The sequence below is a fragment of the Chrysemys picta genome, chromosome 22 (assembly GCF_011386835.1).
Source record: "Chrysemys picta bellii isolate R12L10 chromosome 22, ASM1138683v2, whole genome shotgun sequence".
In the NCBI taxonomy this organism is placed as follows: Eukaryota; Metazoa; Chordata; order Testudines; family Emydidae; genus Chrysemys; species Chrysemys picta.
The window spans coordinates 366,504-392,744 of NC_088812.1; the positions used below are offsets into that span (position 1 = coordinate 366,504).

The window sequence follows — 26,241 nt, forward strand, 5'->3', positions numbered from 1 at the left end:
GGAAGGGATGGGCTATAATGGAGAGAGAGAGAGAGAGTGTGTGTGTGTGTGTGTGTGTGAGAGAGAGAGAGAGATCTAGGCCTCAGCATGGTGCCCAGGACAGGGGCTGTGCCCCGATCCTGCTGAACCCTCGCTGCAAGCCAGGTTGGCAGGATCAGGCCTGTATAAAACCCTAAACCCAGCTATTGTAGGGAAATGCTGTCAACGGGGCTTTTCAAACACAGCTGGGCAAACCTGTGTATAAAGGGAAATTCTTCCCCCTGCAGCTCACGAAACGCTGTCCTGGGGACACTGACATAAAGCCCCTTGGAGCTGGGTGAACCACCCCCGATGGAACAGCTCCCTGGCCTCTCCTCTTGCACCAGCCCTGGAACTGGCTGTTGGGAGCTCGCCGACAGAACCCGAGCCCAGCGGGCGTGGGACACAGAGTGTCCATCAGCAGGATGCAGTCTCAATAGCTCCAAGAGCTGCTAGGCTACTTCCCGGCTGGTCCGGACAGCCCCTCCCATCCATCTGCAGAAAAGCTCGCTCTGTTACTCCTGGAGCGAAGCCACCAAACCAACCTGCTCACAGGGCTGTGGGGCCGGATCCAAAGCCCACTGCAGTCAGTGGGGTTTGGATCAGGCCCTAAATAACCAGATCCCTCTTGCAGCTGTAAAGGGGTCTCCACCGATTTGGGACACAGGATTCATTGTCTGGATCAGACCAGGGGCCCATCTGGCCTGGCATCCCATCTCTAACACCAGCTGCTCCAGAGGCAGGAGCAAGAAATCCTGCAGGAGGCAGCAATGGGATAACCTGCCCTAGGGCAAGTTCCCTCCTGACCCCTGGTAGTCAGAGGTCGGGGCTGGTGTGCTGAGGCGGGCAGGGTTCTAGCCATCCCAGAATGCCTGGTGGTTTTTTAATCCTTGCTATTCTAATTGTGGATATTCCTGCTCTCCAAATTAGGGCTTGTCTACATGGGGGAAAGTTCGTCTGAAATAAGGCAGGATGTGAATGTAAAGCAATATGGCTATTCTAGACTAGCTCCCTGTGTGCGCATTCTTATTCTAGAAGAGCTATGCCCATTAATTTCTCTCTGTGTCGACAAGCCCTCGGTGCCTTCTCGGGACCCGGCAGAGCACTTGGCCACACTGACATCTTGTGGTAGTGAGTTCCCCTGGCTAATCATGGATTGTTTGGAAAAGCATTTCCTTTTACCAGTTTGGACCCTGACGCCTTTCTGTTTCATTGATTGCCCCTTTCTTGGTGTTCTCAGAGGCAGAAGTTCCTGACCTACCTCCTCTCTCCTCATCCCTTTTCCACATCCCTCTTGTTTTTCTCCTCTCTGAGGCCTGCTCTGCATACAGGGTTTGTACCAGTACAATTATTTCAATTAAAGGGGTGCCTTTTTTTTGTAATCAAAAGATTAATTCCAATCCAGTGTGGATGAAGTTAAACTGGTACAAAGGTGCCTTGCACTGGTATAGACTATTCCCCTTCCCAAACAGGATTAGCTACACTGGTATAACCGCATCCACACTGGGGAGGCGGGGACCTGTGGATTTACCAGCCACACCCAAAGTCAATCTTTAGCCCTTGTCTCCAGGCTCCATTTATGGTCCGAACAACTAACAAACTCGCAAAAGGAAAACAATACTTCCAGCTGGGTGTTTCTCCCACCAGGAATCCCCTCTTCCAGGGACTCGTGCAGGAATCTGTCCCTTCCAGAAGCTCCTCTCTACAACCCCCGCATGCACCAGCGTCCTGCAGTTCTTTATAAGGAACGCTTGTCCCCTTCTCACCTGCATCTGATCAGAGAACAGGGCTGGCTGGCTCTGGGCCTTTGAAGGGGCCGGCTATTACGGGGGGCTGTGCCATTTTAACTGTGCCATTCATAGATTCAAAGGCCAGAAGGCACCACTGTGATGATCTTGTCTGATCTCCTGGATAACACAGGCCAGAGAAGTTCCCCCATTTATTCCTAGACAGGATATTTTAGAAAAACATCCAAGCTTGATTTCAAAATTGCCAGGGATGGAGAATCCCCCATGACCCTTGGTGAACTGTTCCAATAAGTTGCCCTGGGAGTAGATGAGAGTTTACAGGCACTCAGAGCAACTCCAATCAGCAGGGACCCAGTACTGTCTGAGAGACACGAGAGAGGACCCAGTGAGATCTTCAAACAGGGCGAAAGTCACCCCCGTGAGGAGCCTCCGCAGGAGACCTAGGCAGGAGACCTAGGCGCTGCTTCAGCCCTGCGACCTAGGCCTCTGGGAGAGCTAAGGGGGGGTAGGGAGGAGTCAAAGCAGGGCCTCGGTCTTGTCCTGGTCCCTCTGCACAGGGCTGAATTTCACCCACAGAGAATGCCAGCTGGCTATGGAAAATGTCCCTACCTGAGTGGGACAAAAGCTTGTGTCTGGCACGTACGGTGGTAGAACCCCTCCTCTCCTGGGACTGACTTCACCTGTAGCATCTCATTATAATTATCCACCCCGGCCCCACTCCTCAGGACTTGCCAGAGGCCAGCATTGCTGAAGCACATAGAAAACCCAAAGGATTGGGTCCTGGTTTCCCTGGGTTTCTCCCTTCATCACAGGACTCCATGGGGTCGGAGCTTTAAGAAGGATGCCAAATAATATTGTGAGAGTTGGCAACACTGGTTTCTCTTGGATTCCTGTTTGTCCATCTGGCCCCAGTCCCCACAGCGCAATCCCAACAAAGTAACTGGAAGGGTGGGGCCACTTGCAGAGACTTTGCTGTGATCTGACAGAGGAGACAAGCAGATGGACAGACAGAAAAGGCCATCGGCCCTGAATGGACGACAACCTTATCCAGAAAATCTCAGACCAAGAGAACACAAAGTGGGGTGGGAAAAAACACCCAAAAGGGGGAGAGAGCTATCAATTACATTTAATTAAACTAGAAAGATAATTTGCCATGACAAGAATGCCCCCTCCCATCCCTCTGATAGAAGAAAACAAACCAACCGCAGTTGGGAATGGACAGCGTATAGTGGCGTGTTTCTTAATCACGTTCAAGGCACATCTGCATATTTCTTTCATTTTGCAGCGATTATGAAGTTACTGTTTAATTTCCTGGGCTCTGTGAATCCACCAGTGCAGGGAACAGTGTGAACGGGGCGAGGAATAGCTTTGTGTAATTAACATCATTAATCACAGCGCATACTTCACTCTCAGCGGGAGACAGGGCCCATCTTCCCCACCCTCACATCGCTGGGGAAAGCAAAATGCTCGGGACAAGGGGAGAATCCAGTCAGAGTTTGGGTCTCTACTATGGACAGAAACCTGAGTGGGGGAATGCTCACTTGCCATGAGGAACTCAGCTCTTATTAACAGCAAAGGCAAAGACCGATGTAAACTATGAACACAAGATCATAAGCACATAGTGCCATCCTGGGTTTTCACATTGGACCTGGGAGCCAGGACTCCTGGGTTTAGTCCTGGTTCTGGAAGGGGAGTGGGGTTTAGGGGGTTAGAGGAGGGGGAGCCAGGACTCCTGTGTTTAGTCCTGGTTCTGGAAGGGGAGTGGGGTTTAGGGGGTTAGAGGAGGGGGAGCCAGGACTCCTGGGTTTAGTCCTGGTTCTGGAAGGGGAGTGAGGTCTAGTGGGTTAGAGGAGGGGGAGCCAGGACTCCTGGGTTCTCTTCTGGCCATTGCCACTGACTTGCTGCGTGACCAAAGTCACTTCTCTCGGTGGTGCAGTTTCCCCACCTGTTAAATGGAGACAGCAACCCTGGCCTCTGAGGGCATGGGGGGAAAAGGGGAATAAGACTTAGAGTTTGGCAACTTCTTTTCAAGCCTCAGGTACCAGGTGCTCAGTAGATATAAATTATTACTATGATTATTACCGCAGATAGAGATGGCTCCCGCACCTTCTCCCAAACCAGCTGCCACTCAGATTTAAGTGACAGGGGTCGGGAGGTGCAGGGCACTTCCTTATCTTCTCCCTGCTTCCCCAGCCACCTGGCCCTCCCTTTGGGCTTGGTGCAGCACCCGCAGGGGCTTTGAGAGGCAGGGGATGGGGCTCCATTCATCACTGCCTCATCCAGGCCGCTCATTATGTCCTTTGTCTCCTTGCTCCTCAGCACAAAGTCACTTCTCATTACCTCCTTCCAGCCCCAAAGGGGTGGGGAGAAGGGACCCTCCTGTGCTGCAGAACAAGAATCAACACTTGGCCGCGAAGGCTGCCAGGGTAGCGGGGTGGGGACGCAGCTCCACCGGGCTGGGAGCATGCCTCCTGCTGTGTCTGTGCAGCCTGCAGGGAGTAATAAACCATTAATAACCATCCGAGCAGCCACAGCGTGGGACAGGCCTGTGAGCATCAGTGACCCTAGTCACGAAGCACGTTGTGGGTGAACCAACTTAATCCTGACCTGCAGCTAACCCCTCCTGTACCCCCCACTCAACACACAGCTCTGCCAATGCTCCTCAGGCCTGATCCGCAGCCCTCAGCTCCCAGCCCCGCCTCCAGGTCTGCTGGTGCCCCCCAGTCCCACCCTGCAGACCTCCTGCTATCCCCTGCCCCCACCCCCGGTCCCCTTCAATCCAAAGAAGACCCAAGGAAAAGCTCTGTGTAAACTTGAAGGCTTGTGTCTCTCGCCAACAGATGCTGGTCCAATAAAAGATATTACCTCACGTGTCCCCCCTCAATCCTGACCTGCAGCCCCGTCTGCTCCCCCAGCTCTGGGCTCCACCCTCCACCACAGTTCTCAGAGCCCCTCAGGTTGCAGCTTCCCCGGCTCTGCTCTTCTTGAGGCAGAGGATGCTTATTGTCTCAAACGAGGATTGTTTTTAATGCTTATGTCACAAACTTCTCTTGAAGTGTCAGTCGCGGAGCTCTGCCCGTCTCCTCGCCGCATGTGAATAAAGAACCTCTCATCTCTCTCTGCTGGCTTTTATGCCACTCAACTGGGTGGCATTTTACATCCGCTGTGCACTGGCCTAAACAACGACACAGGATGCAGGGCAATAGACTCCGACCCGACGCCTCCCCCCACTGGGTAGGGCACAGGGGTAGGAATCAGGAGACCTGGGTTCTATTCCTGGCTCTGCCCCAGACTCCCTGTGCTGACCTTGGACAAGTTACTTCCTTTTGCTGTGCCTTTGTTCTTTATAGGGACTGTCTCTCAGTGTGTGCGTCTGCAGTGCCTGGCGTAATCCGGCCTGGACCTTGGTCATGGGATATTGTGACAAATAATAATAATCGGTTCTTAAAACAATCTTTAGTCTCCTGAATCCCCATCCTCACAACCCCAGAGCCAGTGGCTTCTCCTACCCTGGCGATCTTCTCTCCTCTGCTCCAAGGGATGCAAATGGGCTTTAAACCAAGCCTTCCCACACAGTCTTTAAACATTAACTTGCCCTCGTGGAGTGGCTGCCAAGGCGTGTGAACCCGGATCAGTCACCTAGAGCCGAGCGGGGAGGGTTATTGTGTTGCTCGGAGCCTGTTCTGCAGAGAGGAGTGGTTGGAAGGGTGTGTGCTGCTGGCTCACCCCTCGCCTACACGGCCCTGGATGCACAATGGCTCCCTGGCCCCTGCATGCCAGCACCCTCCCAAGTGCAGGAGACTGAAGATGCCAGTGACCCGGTTAGCCTGCGATGGATGGGGATTGGCTCACTTGCACTTTCATTCCCTGTTCACACACATCACAGCCTCCAGTTCCCTTTTCCCCAGCTGGCATCTGGGCCTCCTGGTTCCCCCGATTAAAACTATTGCACAATTGTACAGCACAGACCCCAATGGCTGCAGCACGAATGCAGCGTGGGGCATTACCGCAGAGCCCCGGAGTGTTTTATATCAAGGGTCCCTCCTCCCCTGGCCTAGTCTCTCCACCTCACTGCACCGTACTGGTGTATGAGAAGCTCCCGTCCAGGGGTGCTGAAAGCCACTGAACCAAACCGTACACGCTGCAGATGATGAACGCCAGGCATTTGGGTGCTATTCCTGCATCCCAGGCCCACCTCTCCCTGAGGCTCCTGGGGATTCTCCGTATTTTTCAGCCAGGGTTCAACAAGAAGAATAAGAGTTTGCTGCTCCCTTTCATTCCGCGCTTAGAAAGATCCCTGCTAGTCTCTGTGTCAGGTTGTTCCCACCTGCCCCCTTTACAAAGTGTCCCCGTGCAAGAGCTAACAAAGGCCTGGGAGGGGAGGTGCAGGCCCAAAGAATCCATCAAAGGAAACTAGGCTCCGCACCCCAGCTCTGCCAATGCCCCCCAATCCCAACCCGCAGGCCCCCCTATCCCAGCCCCAGCTCTGCCTACCTAGCCTGCTAGGAAAGGAGAGGAACACTATGGTGACCTTTAGGAGGTTTGTAAAGTGACAACATGAAGGATTCACTGCCCTCCTTGAAGAGTCCACTGGCCCATCAAGCCTAGTGTCCTGCCTCTGGCTGGGGCTCGGGTCTGGACGCCTCAGAGATGGGTAACCACAGCCTTAAGCACTGCACCAGGCCAGTCGTGTGATACTCTGCAAAGGGAGGAATCTAGGCACCTAGAAGGACTTGGACAAAGGCACCCGCTGGGACGTGCCGGCTGGTCGGCTGTCCCTGGCTCTCTGCCTTCAGAGCCGACATCAGAGAAACTCCAAACAGACTTCTCTGGACCCAGAGGCCAGAGCCAAGACCAGGGGCCGAGGCGGCGTTTCAGGGGTTCTGTCTCTGTGCTCAGCTGCACCGGTCACGTGAGAACAGCCCAGCGATGGAGTGCCTGGCAAAGCAGGTTCGAGCCGAGTTCAGCCGGTATCTCTGAAGAGGACAAGCAAATCATCTCCACATGGGCAGCGGGAGAGCGCGGAGGAGAGAAGGATGCCTGCCAGAGTGAGGCTGCGGTTCAGATCCCTCCTGACAGCTCCCCAGCAGCCCCCGCATCGCCTGTCATCCCACAAAACAAACTTCAAAGTAAACAAGGCGCCCGGGACCGGGCCGTTGCAGCCACTTTATCATCAGTGGAGAGTATTTTCCTCCCCCCCGAACTGTTGCTGTTTGATTCCATTTACACGAGCTGCACAGAGCGGGATTTACAGGGCAGGTGCCCAAACGAAGCGCCGGGATAGCTGGCGGGGCCCCAAGCGAAAGGGGAAGAGAGAGTTTTACAAAAGCCTTCAGATTGTGGTTTTATATGATAGGGACTGGAGAGCAACATCCATCTTCGGGCTTAACATTTCATCTCTAGATCAACAGCCCGTTCCTTCCCCCACATTCAGCTGCAGCTGTTGGCTTATCTTTCCATTAAAGCATTTTCCTCTTATTGCACAGTTCACATGAGGAGGGATACGTGCCAGACGGGTCTCCCCTCTGGGTCAATACGCTACAGCCAGGGTCTAAACCGCTGCCCAGAGTGACGTTGGATTCTGCAAACCCAGATCAGTCCCTGGCCAAAACACTGGGGTTGGGGTTGTGCATGTGAGTACATGTAAGAAGGCTGAGAATCCAAACATGGGAGGACAAGATTTAAAAAAATGAGGGTTGGAAGTTAGACTCCTTTGAAAATAGCGGCCTGGGAGCCTAGGGGTGATTGGGTAAAATCTTCAAGAGTGCTGAAGGGTTTCAAAAACACTTAGTGACTAAGAAGCCTAAGTCTCATTTTCAAAAGTGACTTGGGGCACCAAACTCCGATAGATGCCTTTGAAAATCCCATATGTGAACCATTATTTAGGCACCAAAATAAGCCTCTAAGGGTGAATTTTTCAAAAGCACCCAAGTCCCATTTTCAAAAAGTCTCTGTTTCCTTGAAAGCCAATGCTCCTAAGTGCCCAAATCTCTTGAAAAGGAACTTGGGAGCATTTGAAAATTTTACCCGTACAGGCTTATTTCACTGCCTAAATAACGATTTACAGATGGGATTTTCAAAGGCATCTATGACTTTGGTGCCCCAAACATGCATTTGAAAACACCCCGTATTTAGGCACCTAACTCAGTCTCTGTCTTCTAGAGGATGAAAAAAGGTGTATTAAACACCTTGAAAGTGCTGGTCCTGGTGTAGCCTAGGCCCTGATCCACACAGAGTGTCTGTACTGGTGTAATTAGGTCAGCTAGGGGGGTGATTTTGACCTAGAGAGTTAGACCAGTACTACCCCAAGTGTAAATGCAGTGATAAAGGTACCTCACACCTGTATAACTCCCTTCCTTTCTGGTATAAGAATAAGCTACACCAGTAGAAGCAACTTTACCAGTATAATGGCATCCACACTGGGGGAGTGGGTTGTTTCAATCTAACTGTATCACTACAGATAAAAATGCACAACTTGTGCGTGCAGAGAAGCCCTGAGCTAATGTGGTTTAAGCAAGAACCATTTTTCTTAACTTACACAGGGCCCCTGTCACCTGGTTTCAACAACTGCACTCAGCAACTTCCAAGGAGCTCAGGCCTTTGGAAAGTCAGCCTCCGTGTCCAGGCACCTCTACGAGCCTATCTTGGCCTCCAGGTGAATTTCACCCCAGTGCAGAAGGGCAACATCAGCACCTCTGAAGTCCTGCCCTGGATTCCAGTGCAAGTTCAGGGTCACAGACTGCGAGCTCTTTCGAGCAGGGACCAGCCTGTGAAGCAGCCAGAGCTGTGGGCAGTAACAGCAGCCAGCCAGAGGAGGTGATGGCGAATGGGTGGCACAAACTGTGAGATGCTGCTGTGAACAGAGTCCCTTTACATCGAGGAGTGGCCAGCTGCAGCAGTTTCTGGCTCGTGGCTGACGACTAACCAACCCTGGGAAGTGGGCAAGCCCTGGTATTTTTATTACTGTCTCTGCTTGCTGCCAAGCGTCTGCGTCACCGGCAGGGAGGCGGCTGTGTTCTCTCTTCTGAAGCGCGGAGGAGATAAGATTGGACCGTTAAGAAAAATCTTTAAAGGCGGCTGCCAAACTCCAGGAAACTTTACAAAGCATGATGTCTCCTTCCCAGCAGCCTCCCCAAACCCTCATGTGCCATCTCTGTCTTTCTTTTCCCAGCAACGCCGGCTGCCAATGACCTATCTGTGCAGAGATAGACACTCTCGTCTTTCACAACAGCACCATGCTCCCCCCGGCTGTGGATTGCAAATGCCCCAAGACTAAGCGCACCCTGCCATTGTGCAGGTGACCATTCTTATCCCCAGAGCACAGCCAGGAAACCAGTCAGAGAGAGGGGATGTGATTTGCACAAAGCCACACAGGAGGCCTATGTTTGGAAAGAGAAACCCAGGAGTCCTGACTCCCAGCCCACCCTCTAACCTAACCACTAGCACCCACTCCACTCCCAGAGCCAGGAAGAGAACCCAGGAGTCCTGACTCCCAGCCCACCCTCTAACCTAACCACTAGCACCCACTCCACTCCCAGAGCCAGGAAGAGAACCCAGGAGTCCTGACTCCCAGCCCACCCTCTAACCTAACCACTAGCACCCACTCCACTCCCAGAGCCAGGAAGAGAACCCAGGAGTCCTGACTCCCAGCCCACCCTCTAACCTAACCACTAGCACCCACTCCACTCCCAGAGCCAGGAAGAGAACCCAGGAGTCCTGGCTCCCAGGCCTGTCCCTGCTCTAGCCACCAAACCCCACTGCTTCTCCACCTTGCATTTGGCCTGTTTCTCCTGCTGATTCATTCAGTGGTGTTGCAGGCCGGTCTTTGTGACATCACTAGCTGCCATGGCGACACTAGCTGATGTCACAAATTCCAGGCCGAGCTGCGAGGTTGCTGACATCACAGATGCCCGGTTCAGCTGGTACGTTCAGGCTAATTCCAAAGGAGACGCTGCGGTTTATACAGATACCCCAAGTCTTGACAGTGTGGCGGAGGAAAGGGGCTGAGGGAGAGTTCAAAGGCATTTTGGTCACTGATTGGGTTCTTAAAGTTTGCCCAAATGTTACCATGGTTATTTCAACTCTGGCCTCAGGAAATAAGGAACCTCTGTAAGCTCTGAATCATCCCCATGCTGCAAGGGAGGGGAGAGCCAAGAGTCCGCCCAAAGCAGCTGCGATGCTTATGGCTGTGATCAAAGTGCTCCGCGCAGGGAGATAACCTCCTGCAGGATCTCCCCTGACCCGCTCCATGGAGCTTTGCCACTTGGCCAGTGTGAGGAGTCAGAAGGCTGCAGCTTTGGTTAATCATTCAAAGCCCCGTTTGGGATGAGCAGCCCCTCTCCTCCCATCAGGCTCTTCCAGCTTATCGCTGTTGCAGACGTGTTGAGGGAAAGGGAGGTAGGGGCAGCAGGACTGGGAACATCCCATGCACCAGCTCCCCAAAGTCACCCTCCTTCAAGAGCCAAAGCCGACCTAACAGAACCACTGGCCTTTGCCTCCCCCTTCCCCAAAAGAATAATACATTTTGCAAGTGGCATGCACGGTGCCTGCCAGGTGGTGGGTAATGGACTGGCCTCGACTGGCAGCATCAGGGTTAGGACTACCTGTGCCTCGTCTCCTCTAGGATTTAACATGGAGCTTGCTAAAGTAATGCAACAGCACGACTCTTTGTAGGCCCAGAGTAACCCATGTGCCCTTAGTGCACTTTCACAGGGCCCCCATCTTGTGGGGGCCCCGACCACTAGGGGAAAAAACCAACTGCGCAGCACTGCAACCCCACGCGCCAGGTGGCAACAGGCACTCACTCAGATTCGGGCCGGCTGCCTCCCCTGCCCCCGTCACGAGAGAGGGCAGCCTGGCCTGAGTGGCGTGGAGCCAGGCAATTGCAGGGGCAGGCGATGGGACCGCGCTGCACTGGGCAGTCAGGGTCCGGGGGAGCTGCCCTAGGCTGGGACAGGAGAGGAGCGCTGAGCCGGGAAGCGGGACGGGCGTGCTGATGAATGGCCAGGAATGTTCCAGAAGTGATGGGTGGGGGTGAGTTGTAGGAGGGTTATGGGATGAGTGAGGAGTGTTGGGGGGCTGCGGGGTGAGGGATTGGGAGCAAGTGGGGGATGTTGGGATCGGGGGATGAGATGTTGGGGGCTGTGGTGAGTGGAATGTATGTCAGTGCCGCTGGGATGTGTGTGGGGGCTGTCAGGATAGGTGGGGGCTGGTGGAGGGTTGTTGGGGTATATGTGAGGTTGGAGGGCCATTTGGGGGCCCATGTGGGGATGGGGAGAGAGAGGTATTCTGGGGTGGGGTTGGTATGTATGGGGGGGGCACTCCCTGTGCAGGAGCTCAGCACACCGTTCGTGCCATGCAGGGCTGGCAGCCCCTGGAGCAGAGCCCTAGTTTGAGGAAGGTGGGGGCCCTACCAATGTCCACAGGGCCCAAAACCTCAGGGCTTGTCTGTTTGCAGAGTGGACACGGCTACAGACGGCTGCGCCCCAGCTGGACTGGTGTGTTTAAGGGCAAGGAGCAGAGTCCCCTGCATCCCCTTCCTACCTCTGTGCTGCTCTTGGCTGGCAATTCAGGAATAACCCTGCCCTGTGCCCTCACATGCTCACACACCCTATTCCTTTCCAGCCAGCTCCCAACACCTCAGCCTGCCCAGCCCCAAAGTTCTTCCAGACTTCAAGAAATTTAAATGCACAAATTGCTAATAATCTGGAGCTCAGCCTGAAACCATCACATCAGAGACCGCCAGGGATCCAGGGGTCTCCCTGGGGGAAGAGAGCAGGTGCCACTTTGCTTTCCAACTACCCCTGCTATAGAGGAATTCGGTCCATCTGAATGGAGCCAGACAACACATCAGGATCCTCCTTTCCATTTTACAAATGGGTAAACTGAGGCACCAGGTGGGGGTCACACAGCAAGTCAGTGGCAGAGCTGAGAATTGGACCCAGAGACCTGACTCCCAATCCTGTGCTTACACCACAACACTATCTTTCTTCTCTGTTAGGAAAGTCACCAGAAGCCTCTGGATGGTTTCAACATATTATTGAGTTACTATTTTTAAAAGACAAGGAAGAAGAGCTTTGCCATTCAGGTATTGGTAATGTTCATTTATATAGTGGCAGCTTCTAGTAGCCCCAGTCATCGACCAAGACCCCACTGTGCTAGGGGCTGTACATTATTTATTAGGTGTATTACGGTAGTGCCTAGGAGCTCCAGCCACGGACCAAGACATCACTGTGCTAGGCACTGTACAAATACAGGACAATCGTATCTCTAGAGCAGAGGTTCTTAACCTGGGGTGTACGCACATCCTGGGGGTGCGAGATGCCCTTTTTGGGGGGTGCGAAACATGCCAGATTTTTTTAGAAGGTAAATCATTGAAAACACAAATTAAGCACAGGCACGTAAGTACAACTACTTTGTTTCATCAAACCTATGTATTTATTAACATTATACATTTTTTAACGATTACTGTAATATACAAACAAAATATATATCTAGGTTTAAAGAACTGACCTACTTCAACGCTTTTTGATAAGGGGTGCGAGAACATATTTTTATTTTTGATAAGGGGTGCGAGGACATATTTTGATTTTTGCTAAGGGGTGCGAGGACATATTTTGATTTTTGATAAGGGGTGCGAGAACATAGTTTGAGAACCAAAGGGGTGCAGGCTGCAGTAAAGGTTAAGAACCACTGCTCTAGAGGCTGCCAACAACCCTAGAGTTTGGGTCTTGCTGACAAAGGTGGATCGGAGGTAAATACTCCCCTACAGACATTTCTGAGCCAACTAATAACTGGATTCCTCTTGGTGCCAATTGCCAAATGGATTCACCTTTTTGGTCTCCATTTTCCTCTTTTCGGTTTCCAGGTTTATTTAATATTAGGAGAGTAAAATATTTCAATGGCTCTATTAAATGGAGCTCAGGTTTTACCCCTAGTGTCTCTGGGCTGGATGGTGGGAGCAGGAGCTCTGGGGGAAGGAGCTGCAAAAAATATGGGAGTTCGCAGGTGGGCCAAAGTGCAAATCCCTTATTGCCATGTTTGGGCTTCTGTCTCCATTACAAATGTACAAATTCAATTTAAAAAACACACAGTCTCTCTCACCCCAGATTTGTTTGGGGATGTAACATGCAGAAGTGGCGATTTGGGACTGCAACACACAGCATGAGCAGTAACCCGCAGACAGACGGGGAGGCTGTTTCACCAGCTACCTGTGTTTCCTTGAGGGAACCTGTACCATTTTAACTCCACATTTGTGACAACAACAAATGCGCTTTTGTTTGGCAGAAACACCATCTCTGCTTCCAGCTACACACAATACAGCCCCTGCCCGAATTGGTTCCTACTCTGGTACTTACTTTAATCCACAAAATTTTAAAAAACCATAACCAGCCTAGCAGAGAAGCCTCATTCTGTGCTCCTGGAGCCCTCGCCAGCCACTCAAAATAGAGTCTATGAGTAACAGTCCATCTGGCTCTACCCACTCGCCCCCATAGGGGGGGGAGACAAACCAACTACCACCAGCCAAGCAGAGCACAAACACAGCTCAGTGCCCTCTCCAAGCTCCACTGCGTTCACAAGGAGCCTGTGCAAACAGAGAGCTCTACCAGCCTGCCTGGAATGTCAATAGAACTGTGCCATTTTGCACCACCAAGTGGGGGAGTAAATTCTGAACCAGAACATGCTCTCCCCCGGGGCAGCTCCCTCCTCTTTAAACCAAGGGAACGCCGCACTTCAGCTCCAGCAGGATGGCACAGCTGCACACATCCCTGTCCCTCCTGGCTCTTCGGAAGGCTTAACTTTCCCCTTAGGTGCAGAACGTTCCAGGTCTTTGTTAGTAGCTGTCTCTGCTCAGGTAGGCAGAGCCTGGGTCTCTGTTGCTCTGGAACCTCATGCTATCCCTTCTATGCAAAATGCTTCTGTTCCAATCTGGAACCAGGCAGAGCGCCATGGAGCGCCAGCTGGTCACTGTGCAGGACAGTCTCTAGTACGCAGTCACATCTCTCTCTGTGCATTTGAAACTCAGCAACGGGCCTACAGCAGAGTTGCACTGGCAAAGTTCTGCCTTCAGTTACACTGGTGCACGCCCACTGATTGAAGGGCGTTGCACCAGTGTAAGCCCAGGCATCTCAGTCCAGTTGATGGGGAGTTGGGACTCCTGGGATCTAGTCCCAGCGCCATGATCCTGGTCAAATCACGACCTGCCTCTGTTCCCCGCCTACCTTGTCTATCTTAGAGCTGGTCGAAACTCAGAAGTTCCATTCCTCAGGAAATTCTGACATTTTAAAATGGCCTTTCATCCTAAATTGGAACAAAACATCAAGATTTCAAAATTCACTGCGAAAAATTTCCATTTTGGAAACGTTTTGGAAAGATCCAAATGACCTTATCAAAGTGCTTCATTTCAGCCATTCTATTTTAGAAACAATAACATCAAAAGGAAGTGCTCTGATAGTTTTTCTATAAACATTTTGACAAAGTCGATACTGTATGTTGCCGTAGAGTGTTTCAATTTTGTTGAATTTGCATTTTCCAATGGAAAACTGTCCCACTGAAAATTTTTTGACAAGCTCGACTCTATTTAGGGACGGGACGGTCTCTCACTACAACAGAACCTCGATTTTATGCACCCCAATCTTACAAACACTAAGTTACACCAACCATTCTTCCCTTGTGGAAAATAAATAAATGACATAGTGAAAGTCATGGTGAAGAAGTCGACATCCCTTCACAGTCCGATACCTTCAGTGCATTGGAAAGTGCTTTGCAGTGGTTTGAAGGGCAAGCAGAAAGTGATGCAGTGCTCCATACTGCAGCTGATGCACTGAACCTGCTGTAATGATATGTTCGATTTTATTATCTCCAATTACTTGGTAAAACAGGGGTTCGGTTGTTTGAATCTGTGCAACACCCAGAACAACGGGCCTCTAGATACGACTGCAATATACATAACCTGACCCTATGCTTCGTATCATTACAGTCATCTCTTCTTCACAGTCCATCTCCAGGAATCCATCTCACACCTGTTCTCTCTGCTTGGCTTCCCCCTTAATGGCAGCCTCAATCACAATAGCCAGAGCTTGTGAGGTGGGGGGAACCAAAATTCAAAGCCAGAGGCACTTACTTCTCGTAGTCGTGCTTGCAGTATAGCTGACGGTTGCGACAGTAGCAGGTGCCCGACAGCGGCTGCAGGCAGGCGGCACACTTCACGCAGCCTTCGTGCCAGGAACGCTCATTGACTCGCAGGAGGAACCGGTCAGAGATGGGCGTGTCGCAGCCGGCACAAACCTCCCGCATTTTGGAGTCCGACCCTGGCAACAGAGAAAAAGGCAAATGAGCTACACGAGGGAGGACTGGTTTTCAAATGGGGATGTGTGCTGCTAAGGTGGAATTCACCCCAGGGGAGGAGACCCGGCACAAGGCCTGGGTGTTGCTTAAATCTGGCTTCAAGGCACAAGGCCTAGGCCTCATGTTTGTGCTAAATCTGTTTTTAAAGCCATGTGTTACTAGTGTTAATTGCTATACCTGCACCCAGAGAGAGAGAGAGAGAGAGAGAGAAACATTGTATTGGCCACATATTTTTACAATCTTATAAATAAATAAAAATGTTTGTCCCACAAAAATGTATGGCATCTTCAGGATTGGTTTCTAATTTTCAGGCAGTACGTTTTAAAAAATCCTCTCCCCTCCCCCCCCAAATCCATCACTAAAGAGAAATATAGAATGCAGGAGACCATCCCCTCTGGACTCTAATAGCTAGATCTTCAAGAGTACCCAGCACCTACACTCGGGACTCGGTATTCACATAATATCAGCACATTGGGGGCTGAGAGCATGCCCCGAGTGTCACTTGCACCATCAGCAAGATTTTCCAAAGAGTGTGTGTGTGTGTGTGTTCTCAATGGTGCAGGACATGCACGCTGTTGTTCTCAGGGATGCGTGTGTGGATGTGCCCTGCTGCTCTCAAGAGGAGCTGTTGGATGCCGAGTACTTTTGACAATCTACAATAAGAGTTTGGGAGGAGGTCAGATTTGGGTCTGAACAGCCAGCCTGTGCCTCCTGGGTGCATGCCAGATCCATCCCCATCAGGGGGACGCGGTGCTAAACCAGTTAAAATAGCGAGAGCTCCAGAGACTTGGGATTTTTTCCCTGGACGTTATCATCACATAAATCTATGGCTACCCTTCAAAGGCTTCCCCGCGATAACGCCAAGGTAGAGGAGTGCACGTGGGTAATAAATACGCTATCTGGCGCATCGGATCCGGGCGCTAGGCCGAGCCAGGGCGGTACTAGGTACCTTAGCCGAGTGCACTGTCTCCCCACCCATCAGGGTGAGCTGCTCAGGTTTCTTAAACCCTTAATTTGCCCTCTCCCTTCACCAGCCCCTTGTTCTTTTATCTTCCTTTGGGCAGGCTCCTGGGGCAGAGCTCACCCAGAGCCCGCTGCGGGGGTGTGAGAGGTGCCAGCTAGTCACATAGGTGACATTTGTAAGGGCTTAAGTGGGGCCTAGGCCGCAAGCTGGGCCCTGCCCAGGGGTAGGGGTGGGCCTAGGGCCTGGTGCTGGGGCCTGCCGGACTGAGACAGGCCTGATGGTGGGCCCTCTCCAAGGGCAAGGGGTGGGAGCTAGGACTTCTGTTGGGGCCTGCGTGGCCTCCCGCTGGGCCCTGGTCAGTTTTACCCCATGTGAGCACTAGGGGTGTCGCAGTCATGAGAGAACTGGAGTGTCCAACAAAGAAGGGCCATAAGATTCCCTCCTCAGAGATGCTCTGTGCCCCTCATCTGGGGACACGAAGGAGCCCTGCTTTGGAAAGGGGCGCTATGGGCACAGGCAGGGGTGACGAGAGGGTGGGGAAGCCAGTACAAATTACTGGGGCCCAGCGGTCCAGAAGGGGGCCTGGGGCCTGGCTTCCCCGGCTTCCCCCTACTCTCGTCAGCCCTGTTTAGCCAGTCTGCCCTTGCTGGGGGGCCCGAAAAATTGTTTTCACCGCGGCCCGAACCCGCTCTCGGCAGCCCTGTGTACAGCATTGGGGGAAATGGGCTGTGTGATTTCTAGGCAGTCTGCAAAGATAGAAGGGAAGAGTTGATTTTCCAGCCTTGCAAAACTCACTACCTAGGGGATCTGAGAGGCAAGTGGGGACAGTAGGCAGCCCTGGTCACGCACCCTCCAATAATAAAGGTTCTGTGGGCCAAATCAGCCCCTCAGCAACACCTGTGCAGGCACCTCGCACTCAGCAGAGTGTCACAATTCAGTTATCTGCAATAGGTGTGACAGAGGACAGAGCCTGCCCGAGCAACTGACTGACTGACTAACAATTCTGATGATGTATGAGCCAGGCTAGAATCCAGAGGCCTGATTCTTGGCCCCTCACACCTCATGCATTCACTTTCTGCAGTGTAAAGGGAGTGTAAAAAGTTACTCTCCCAGTATGGTAGCGGTCTACACTCACGTCCTTGCACTGGGGTAAATCACAGTACCCGATGCAGGGTAATGGAGAATCAGGCTCTGTGCTTTACAGATTTTACATCATATCTGAGACTGGGAAGTCTCTGGGGCCCAGCCTGGTCTATGTTATTTGTTTGTACAATGGGGCCCTTAGGTGTTACTGCAATAGAAATAAACCGTAGTTGTGATTCAAACGCAGGTGCCAGGAGAGCCCTAACCCTGCGTGGCCTGGCTCTGTCCCAGACTCTGCCGTTAGACAATCGTTTCCTGCTGCATCTCGCTGCTTAAGCAGGATTCTTTACTATGGCAGCAACAACCTCTGCCAACAGGAGCTGCCTCCCGACCAGGCGCTCACCAAGCCACCCACTTGCCAATATGGAAGAAGATGGGCAGATATTCTTGTGGCCTGGGAGAGGGAAGTGAGAGCAGGGGAAGCCGCTGAATTTGATGGGGGAATATCAGTGCTGGGCTGGTCTGGGAAAAGCGGCAGCTCACAGAAACACAGCCCTGTTCCTCTCCCTGGCCTCCTGAGCTCTTTTACTGCCAGTATGTTGGAGTCCAGCAGTTCGGTGCGTGGGAAGTCTAACCATCACCTGGGAGCAGCAGCTTTGACGAGGGCTTGTCTACACAGACATCCAGGAAAATTAATCTAAATTAACTAATGGTGTGAATTTGAAGTGGCTTAGTTAAACCACATTGAATCCCTGTGTGGATGCTGTTATTCAGAATGAAACTGGCCTTAATTTGGTTTAGCGGAGTGAAGTGAGTTAAGATCACTTTAACTCTGAACACCAGCATCCACACAGGTTTAATTGTATTTTTTACTTCATACATCTGAAGAAGTGGGCTGTAACCCACGAAAGCTTATGCCCAAATAAATTTGTTAGTCTCTAAGGAAGGTGCCACAAGGACTCCTCTTTTTTTTTTTCTTTTTTTTTTTTGCTAATCCACTTCAGTTTAACACCTTTAGTTAATTTGCAACAATTTTCCACTATGTGACCTGGCTTGATTTATTTGTATGTATTTATTTTTGCCAGGTCTGTACCCCCTGGAGAATTCCTCCCACATACACTTTAAACACTGCCCTAATGCTTCTGCCGCTGCTGGGGGCATGAATCAGGGTTCTTGGAAGCAGTACCTCCTGCCTCAGGTTTCTCCTGAAGTGTTACTCACTCAGACTTGCTCTGTTTGGGTTTTGTCTGTGCTCTCCCCCGCTTTAATCTCGATGTTTTCTCTTACGTTTCTCTCTCTTCTGCCTCCAGCTCTTCTTACCCCAATTTCTTGCCCCTCCCACTGCCTCTGCTTTTTCCTTCATCCTTCCCCCCTTTCCTTTCACCAGACTCCCCATGAGGGGACCCTAGAAGTGATTACAGATAAGCATTCATTGCATTTCAGCAGCATAACCCTCCAGAGCTCTGTGCATGGTTGCAGAGTCCAGGGCTGGAATAACAGGAGAGCTGTGGGTCAGGATTGAGGGGCATCTGAAGAGTTGAGGGAGGAGCCCAAGGCTGGAATAACAGGGGACTGTAGGTCAGGATTCAGGGGCAGTGGAACAGCTGTGCGTGGGAAGCGCAGGACTGGAATAGTGGAGCAAAGTGGAGCCATTCGGAATCTGCGGAAGGGCAATTTGCAAAGGGCCTGCCTTCTTTATGTCTAGTTGTAGCAAGAGCTGGTCTTTCCTGAGTACCAACCCCACCGACAACAGCAAAATGGTGCAAGGCACTTGCTTGAGCTCAGCCCAGCCCAGCCCAGTTCTGAGCAAGCTCAGAAAAGGCAGCTGCTAGGATCCTCTTTAGGGCTAAGCTACTAGGCCATCACTAGCCTTTAAGGGCACCCTTATCATTGGTGCATAAAAGCAGGAGAAATCATTTGCAGTAAGTAACATGAATTGGGTTCATCAGAGCTTGTTACCATCGTTGGCACCTTGGGAGACTGAGCCTCATGAGAGAGGGCGGCTACTCACCCCACTTTCTAGCCCCTGGTAGATTTTGGGTTCAGACTCACTAGGAGCTGAACCAGTTCCCCCAGCTGAACTGCTGCCTCTGCTCCTGCAAACGAGCTGCCTGTATGATCCATTCCTGAGCAGGGCTGCCCGAGCGCTGCTCTGCCAGCAACCATGGACCTATTCCCGGCTACACCTGTGTACGCACATTTACATTGTTCAAACGGCATCCAGTAGGGGGTTGTGCTGCTTCAGCTAATCCAGGATAGACAAAGCAGCACTTACCTGCCTGGGCCGCCCCCAGCACATGGCGTCCCAATGTCAGCTGGGACCTTTCAGCACTACCGTAATACCCATCCTGAAAATGATTCTCAATAAAGGTCATCCAGTTGTACCATAAAGCCTGTAAGAACGTAGCCACTTAATAATGGCTCTAGAGAGTGGCAATGAAGTATGATCGCATGGTTTGTCCCGTGACCTTTGTTGCCTGAACTCACTGTCTCTGATGCTGCACGAAGCACTATGCGAGCAGACCCCTCCGTGCTTAATTTGTAATGAAAGAGGTGCTGGGGCTCAAACCGTTTTTTTTACATTCATAACTGACACGGCAAGCCCAGAGGTAGGACTATGAACTGCCAAGCCTAGAGGTGCCGGGCTCAGCCCTGGCACAGATTAAGCACTGGCACCCTGGTGTTGCATGACTGGGATGTGAGAGTATAAACTCTCAGAGCCGGGGCCCACGCTGTATGGAAGGGGTCTAGAACACAGTGGGGGCTGCTGCTGTAATCCAATTCATTAATAATGGTCCCTCCCCATCCAAGTCATTGTTGCTAACACTCCCCTGCTAGCACTGTCATCACAAGTAAGTAAATTCAGTCGGGGCACATTCACTCCAGGTTGCAGGGGCTGAACCCGAACAGCTGGAAAGAATTTGGGGGGGGGGGCTATGATTTGGGGGGGGCTATGATTTGGGGAGAGGAGCTCATTTTTTGAATGATCAAATAAGTTTAAAAAGAAAATCTTTAAAATTGTTTGCTTTATGTTTGTCTAACTGGAAGACACCTTTTTCTTATTCAAAACACTCGACCTGCTCAGAAGAGAGGACCTGATGCCCCTTTAGAAGAAAAACAAATGAAATGCAGCCACAAAGCTCTCTGTTCTTACCTCTGGGCTGCTGGATCTGCTACTGCCAGTCATGTAGGATGGAGCGGCAGCACTTCAGTACCAGACCAATTGCAAGAGCGCAGTGAAACTGCACTATGCACACCGAGAAGCATGAAGGCCTCAATTCAGCAGAGCTCTAAAGCGCATGCTTAATGTAGGCATATGCTTAAGTTCCATCTGACTTCCGTGAGACCTAAGCATGTGCCAAAGAGTTAAGCATGTGCATAACTATATTGCTGAATAGGGATGGACTTAAGCAGGTGCCTAAAATTAAGTACATGCTTTGTTGAATCAGGGCCCAATGCTGCTTATCCCTAAATATTCAAAGAGACGCCGAAGGGACTGGAGATAGCCTAGACAACACTCTGCAGGAGCAGGTCAGGCTCAGGTCTAAACCTACACGAACAAGGAAGGTCCATTTAAAGCAGAAAGGGTGAGGCTGGGGTGCTAGTTTTGGTGCTTGTGCAGCAAGAGTCAGGATGGGGTGTCAGGGGAGATTCCCTCTTGTGTTGTGGAGGGGCATGTGCCAGGCTCTTAGCCACACTCACCTGTCACTAGGGCTGGGGGATCTTGTTTTGCCTAGCTTGGAACCGACAGACACTGTGGATTTGAAAGCTTGACTCAAACACAGAGGACAGTAGGGGCTTGTCTTCACTGCAGAATTAGCTCAAGAGTTGCCCCTACCTTGAGTCCTGTCCACACACAAAACCCCCTTAACTCAATGTGGCACGACTTTAACTCAGATTGGCTGTCCTGTCAGCTCCGCACCTGCTAATCACACAGTTCCACTGTCAGATTGCTGTGTGGCTGCTCTCACTCATGCTAGGCTAGGAGCAGAATTAACTCAGGTTTAGATAAGTCTAAAGTGAAGATGTACCCAAGGGTTCATGTCCCACTTAGGGGGGAGAAAGAAAAGTTTTCATGGGGGGGAAAGCTGCCAGGGTTAGATTCCCAAGGGCTCGGCACCCACAGCGGGGGACAGATTTTCAAGAGAGCTCATTTCCCACCAAGGCACCTAAATAAAGATCAGATTTTTCTAGCTCCAGAAGTGTCCAGGTTGGGTTTCTCGGAAAATGTGGCCCATGGTCTTTGTCTAGAACTGGTTGAAAAAAAATGGATTTTTTTGTTCCCATGGAAATATTTGACTTTTCATCAAAACTCCAAAAACTGTTGGTGGTGGTGGTTGGTGTTTTTGTTTGTTTTGCTTGTTTTGACAAAAAGCAAAAGTTTTCTGTGGAAAGGAGACGCTGTCCACATACATTTTCATTTAGTCAAAAACCCAGTTTTCTGTCCAATAACGGTTTCAATGGAAGATTTCAAACCAGCTCTGTTTTCATCCCATTGGCTGTACAGTGTGTAACAGGGGTTCTCAAACTGGAGGTCGGGACCCTTCAGGGGGTCACAAGGTTATTATATGTGGGGTCACGAGCTGTCAGCCTCCTCCCCAAACCCCACTTTGCATCCAGCATTTATAATGTTGTTAAATATATTTAAAAAAGTGTTTTTAATTTACAAGGGGGGTCGCACTCAGAGGTTTGCTATGTGAAAGGGGTCACCAGTACAGAAGTTTGAGAACCACTGGTGTGTCACTTTCTGTGGTTGGGTTTTGCGGTGACTGCAACACCTTACAAAAAGCATAAGCTTCCCCGTTAGGGGATTTGGGGGGGATTCTTTAATACTTAGCTTTTGGGGGGAGGGAGTAGGAACAGATATTTAAATGGAGAACAAAGGTATGTGAACTTGAGCTAGCTCTGAGAACTAAAGAGTCACAAAACTTCAGATGCTGCGAGGTTCCCCCTCCTTGTTCAAAACACACTCGACGTTATATTATTAAATGACCAAGTGAGCCTGTTGCCAAGGATTACGCCACGTGGAATGCCACATAGCCCTGCCCATGGCCAGCCTGTATTGTGATTCACTGACACTGGAGGGCACGGTCGGTAATTCACACCTGGAGTTTTGTTAGGCACAAGGCCAAGCACCCAGCAATAACTTAAGAAAACGTAGAGAGAACAATCCAATCGCGGGATGGAGGATAAACAATGCGAAGGATGTAAGTGGGAATGCTGCTTGTCTGTAGAATATCTAATCCCTGGTAGAGTCACAACCTCCTCAGAAGGGGCTGGACTTGAAACTGGAAGTAAACAAGCCTCTGACATTTTGGATCCTATGGACTGCAAGGCTTTAAAATTAAAGGTTAGAAAAATGCAGCAGTTTGAGTTTAAAAACACGAGATTTTAGAAATCTTGTTCCTGTTCCGAGGGGGGCACTGGTGAGATGGCTAATGAGTTCCAATCAGAAAAATGTGCAGCATTAATTTAAAGGGCAAACTGCTTTCAAGAGTCCCATTGCAATGCAAGTTTGTTGATTCCTTACCAAATTAATTCATAGATTCTAAGGCCAGAAGGGACGTGGTCATCTGGTCTCACCTTCTGTGTAACAGGCCACAGGAGTTTCCTGTATTATTTCCTGCTTAAGGTCCAATCACTGGGCTTGACCTAGAGTAGATCTTTTAGAAAAATCCCATCTCAATTTAAAGATGGCCAGTGAGGGAAAGACCCCCACAACCCTTGGCAAGTTGCTCCAATGGTTAATGACCCTCACTGTTAAAAGTGTGCCCCTGGTTTCATCTGAATGTGTCTAGCCCCAACTTCCAGCCATTAGTTCTGGTTACAACCAGAGTGAAGCGCCTTCTCTGCCCTCCAGTAGATACTTGTCCACTCGGATCAAGTCACCCCTTAACCTGTTCTTTGCTAAGCTGCCTAGAGGAGTCTATCCAGAGGCAGCATTAGCTCCTTTGGGGCCCACAGCAGGAATATTTTGGGGCTTCCCTTGCCCCTCCCCCACACCGTAACAAATATGAATTGCATTCTTTCCACAAACCACCAAATCCACCAACACAAGCCAGGGACATTTGTTAAACACTGCACATTACACAGCGAGCTGTATTGGGGGGGGAAATACTAAATCCCCGGCCTGGGGCTGCTTGGAGCTCAGACATCGCTTAGGTTAGTGAGCCGCATGCTACTGCCATCACAGCTCTGCCACTGGCCGCTTTTCTAACCCTTTCCTCACTCTCCTGTCCCGTCCCCGAGCCCGCTCCCATTTATCAGTGTGGAAAACGCTCATGCCCCACACCCGGACTCACACCAAACTAACCGGCTGTGTGAACTCAAAGCCATGTAGTGTGTAGACAAGCAGCGACGCTGGAACGAGGGGGGCTGCCGCACCCCCAGGCCTGGAGCAGTGACAACAAACACCGAATCCATCAGCAGCACCGTGTAGACAAGCCCCGGCTCTATGCTACAGCTCTGGGTTGAGAGGGGGACGCCGGACAGACAGCAGTGATGGGGTGTGACCCAGCCAGCCCACTCCCTACGGGGGGAGGGTCTGTCTCTCGGCTGCCCCAGGACAGACGGACACTCACCGAAGCCCAGCACCGGGGTGGCCTGCTGCAAGCAGGATGGTGCCTCCTCTGTCTTCATGCTCCAGCCGGGCTGGGGGGAACCTGGTGGGGGAGAGGATGGGTTAGTACCGGCGGGGGATGGGGGCCGGCAGGGGTTGCCTGGGCCTGGGGAGGGGGTCAGGTAACCGGCGGGCAGGGAAGGAAGATCCTCGGAGCTGGAGGAGAGGGGGTTTCTCAGCGGAACCTCCCGGGATGGGAGCTGAGCTGGGGGGGGGGGAGAGACACCCCCAGGAAAGGAGACCGCGGAGCCCAGCCCCGGAGTCCTGGGCCGCCCCAACCTTCCCCGGCCTTTGCAACAGAGCAACCCGTCCCACTGCCCCCCTCATGTCCCCCATCTGTCCATCCCCACAGCGCCTCCTGTTCCCCGTCTGTCCCCCACAGCTCACCGTGTCCCCCTGTCCGTCCGCCCCTTCTCCCACCGCACAAATTAACCCACGAATCTTTACGTTATTCTGGACAATAAAGAACCTCCCCCGCCACCATTATCGACCTCCGGGATCCTCGAGCCGTGTGGGGGAAGAGCCCCCAGAGGTTACCCCGGCTCAGCCCCCGCCCCCCGGAGATAGCGGAGTAACCGGGGTGGGTTATGGAGCCGGGATGGGGCAGATTGGGGGGCGGGGGGAAAGATGGGGTGGCTGATGGGGTAGGTTACAGGGGCAAGTTATGGGGCAAGATGGGTTCGTTATGGGGCGGATAACGGGGGAATAAGATGGGCTAAATGTGGGGTGGGGAATGGGGCGGATAACGGGGTCGGACGTGGGGCGGATAACGGGCTCGGATGTGGGGTTCTCTGCCCCCAGCCCTGGGAAGGGGAGAAACCCACCCCCCGTTTGCGCCTGTTGCTTTAACCCCCGGGCCGAGGTGGGTTTTTACCCGCCCCGATCCCGGGCGGGCAGCGCCCCGCAGGCATCTCCTTCCCCCGCCGGGTCTCGCTGGGGTCGGCTCGATGCCCGCGGTTCTGGTTCGCGACCCGCCCGGCGCCGCTGGGTCCAGCGAGCCCCGCGGAGCCGCTTGGATGGAAACACAACGAATTCTCCATCCCTGCGCCCCGGAGCCGCTCGCCCCGGCCGGCCCCGGCCGGGCAAATTCCCCGCAGCCCCCCGGCCGCCCCCCGGCCCCCAGCCCCGCTCCCGCGGGGCGCATTCACCTGCAGCGCGTCCTTCCCTTCGGCCCCGCAGCCGCCGCTCGCCGGACAACGGGGCCGCGGAATCGGAACCAACGAAATTTCGCTTGTGTTTCGGGCTCGTTGCCCCAATCCCCGGCGCTTTGGGGTCCTTCGTGCGGAGCTTCCCGGGCCCGCGGGGTTCGCTTTGCGCCGCAGTAATTCCGGGGCGAGCGCCGGGCTCCCCGCGCTAGCGAGCCCGCCCGGTTCCAGCGGCCGAACCCCCGGTTCGGTCCCGGCTCGGCTCCGTTCGTTCGTTTCTTTGGGACTTGCCCGCAGACGGGGGCGGGTCGCTGCCTGTTGGAGGGGGCTCTGGCTGCGCGGCGGGTCCGGGTCCCGCATGCGAGCCCGGCTTTGTCCCCGCTCTCCGGGCGCGGGGGCCCCCCGAGCGCTAATAGCGGGGGGTGAGAGCCTGGCTCCCCCCACGGCCAGGGGAGTTTCTGTTCTTGGCTTCCGTGGAGCCGGGAGTTCGGGGCTGCTCCGCCCGCGCGGCACCCGGTTCTCCTGCGGGGCAGCACCCCCGCCCCCCAGCAGAGATTTCTCCCCCCGGCTCCGCGGAGAGCCCAGAACCTGCCTGGGATGGAGGGGCAGAGCACGCGGCTGGCTAGCGCCCCTCACCGCTGGGGCGGGGCGGGGGTTGCAGCCTTTGGGGATTTTCAATCCCCAATAAGTGCCAGGGACGCCCACGCAGCGCCAGGGAAATTGGGGGACGGATGAACCCGGCCAGGAGGGGAGCTGGGTCCCAGGGTCTCCATACACCATGGATAAGTTGGTACCTCGGAGCTGAGACCCCCGCCCCATGGGTGCCCCCCCGGCCCGTGCACCCATCCCCGGGCGCAGCGACGCGGGCAGGAGAACAGACAAAAATCTCGACACCTACCAGGCGTGGCGGGTGGGCCAGCACAGGCTGCGATGCCAGAGCCAGAGACTTCCCCGGCCGCTCCAGCTGCTAACGGGGGGCGGGGGGCTCCTATTGTCTGAGGCCAGGATCCGGGGGAGAAAGTCGCGCTGCTGCTCCCAGGCACAACAAGTCCATGCCCAGCGCCCGGCTCAGGCTGCCAGGGCTTCCCCGGGCCCCGTCCGCCTCCGCCTCGCCCCCACCCCCCGAGCGAGCGAGCTTAGGAGGCCAGCGCCTGGGTCCCCGGCGAGCCTCGCCCACCCGCCTCTGCAGCCCCCGGGGCCCGGGCTCCGCAGGGGGCAACAGGGAGACCCGAATTCGAGGAGTTTTTAAAGGGCTGTTCCGGGGCGGGGCGTTTCCTATCGGCCCGAGGGGATCGATCACACGCATCAATTCGAAGT

At 52.9% G+C, this 26,241-nt stretch overlaps 1 protein-coding gene across 2 annotated transcripts in view; it reads right to left on the bottom strand.

The window, feature by feature from the left end:
• LOC101933034 (LIM homeobox transcription factor 1-alpha-like) overlaps positions 1–26,039 on the bottom strand; it is a 65,228-nt gene extending 39,189 nt beyond the window's left edge. Inside the window, exons 1-3 of one of the 2 annotated variants that reach the window (XM_042843691.2) lie at positions 25,823–26,039; positions 23,742–23,822; positions 14,890–15,076 (exon numbers count right to left, since the gene is read on the bottom strand). In XM_042843691.2, coding sequence (XP_042699625.1) covers positions 14,890–15,076; positions 23,742–23,799 — 245 coding nt within the window. In that variant the 5' untranslated portion in view covers positions 23,800–23,822; positions 25,823–26,039. Of the gene's footprint in view, positions 1–14,889; positions 15,077–23,741; positions 23,823–24,927; positions 25,220–25,822 lie in introns of those variants that run through there. The other variant, XM_024112048.3, reaches the window with a different exon arrangement.
• Between the last annotated feature and the right edge of the window lie 202 nt (positions 26,040–26,241).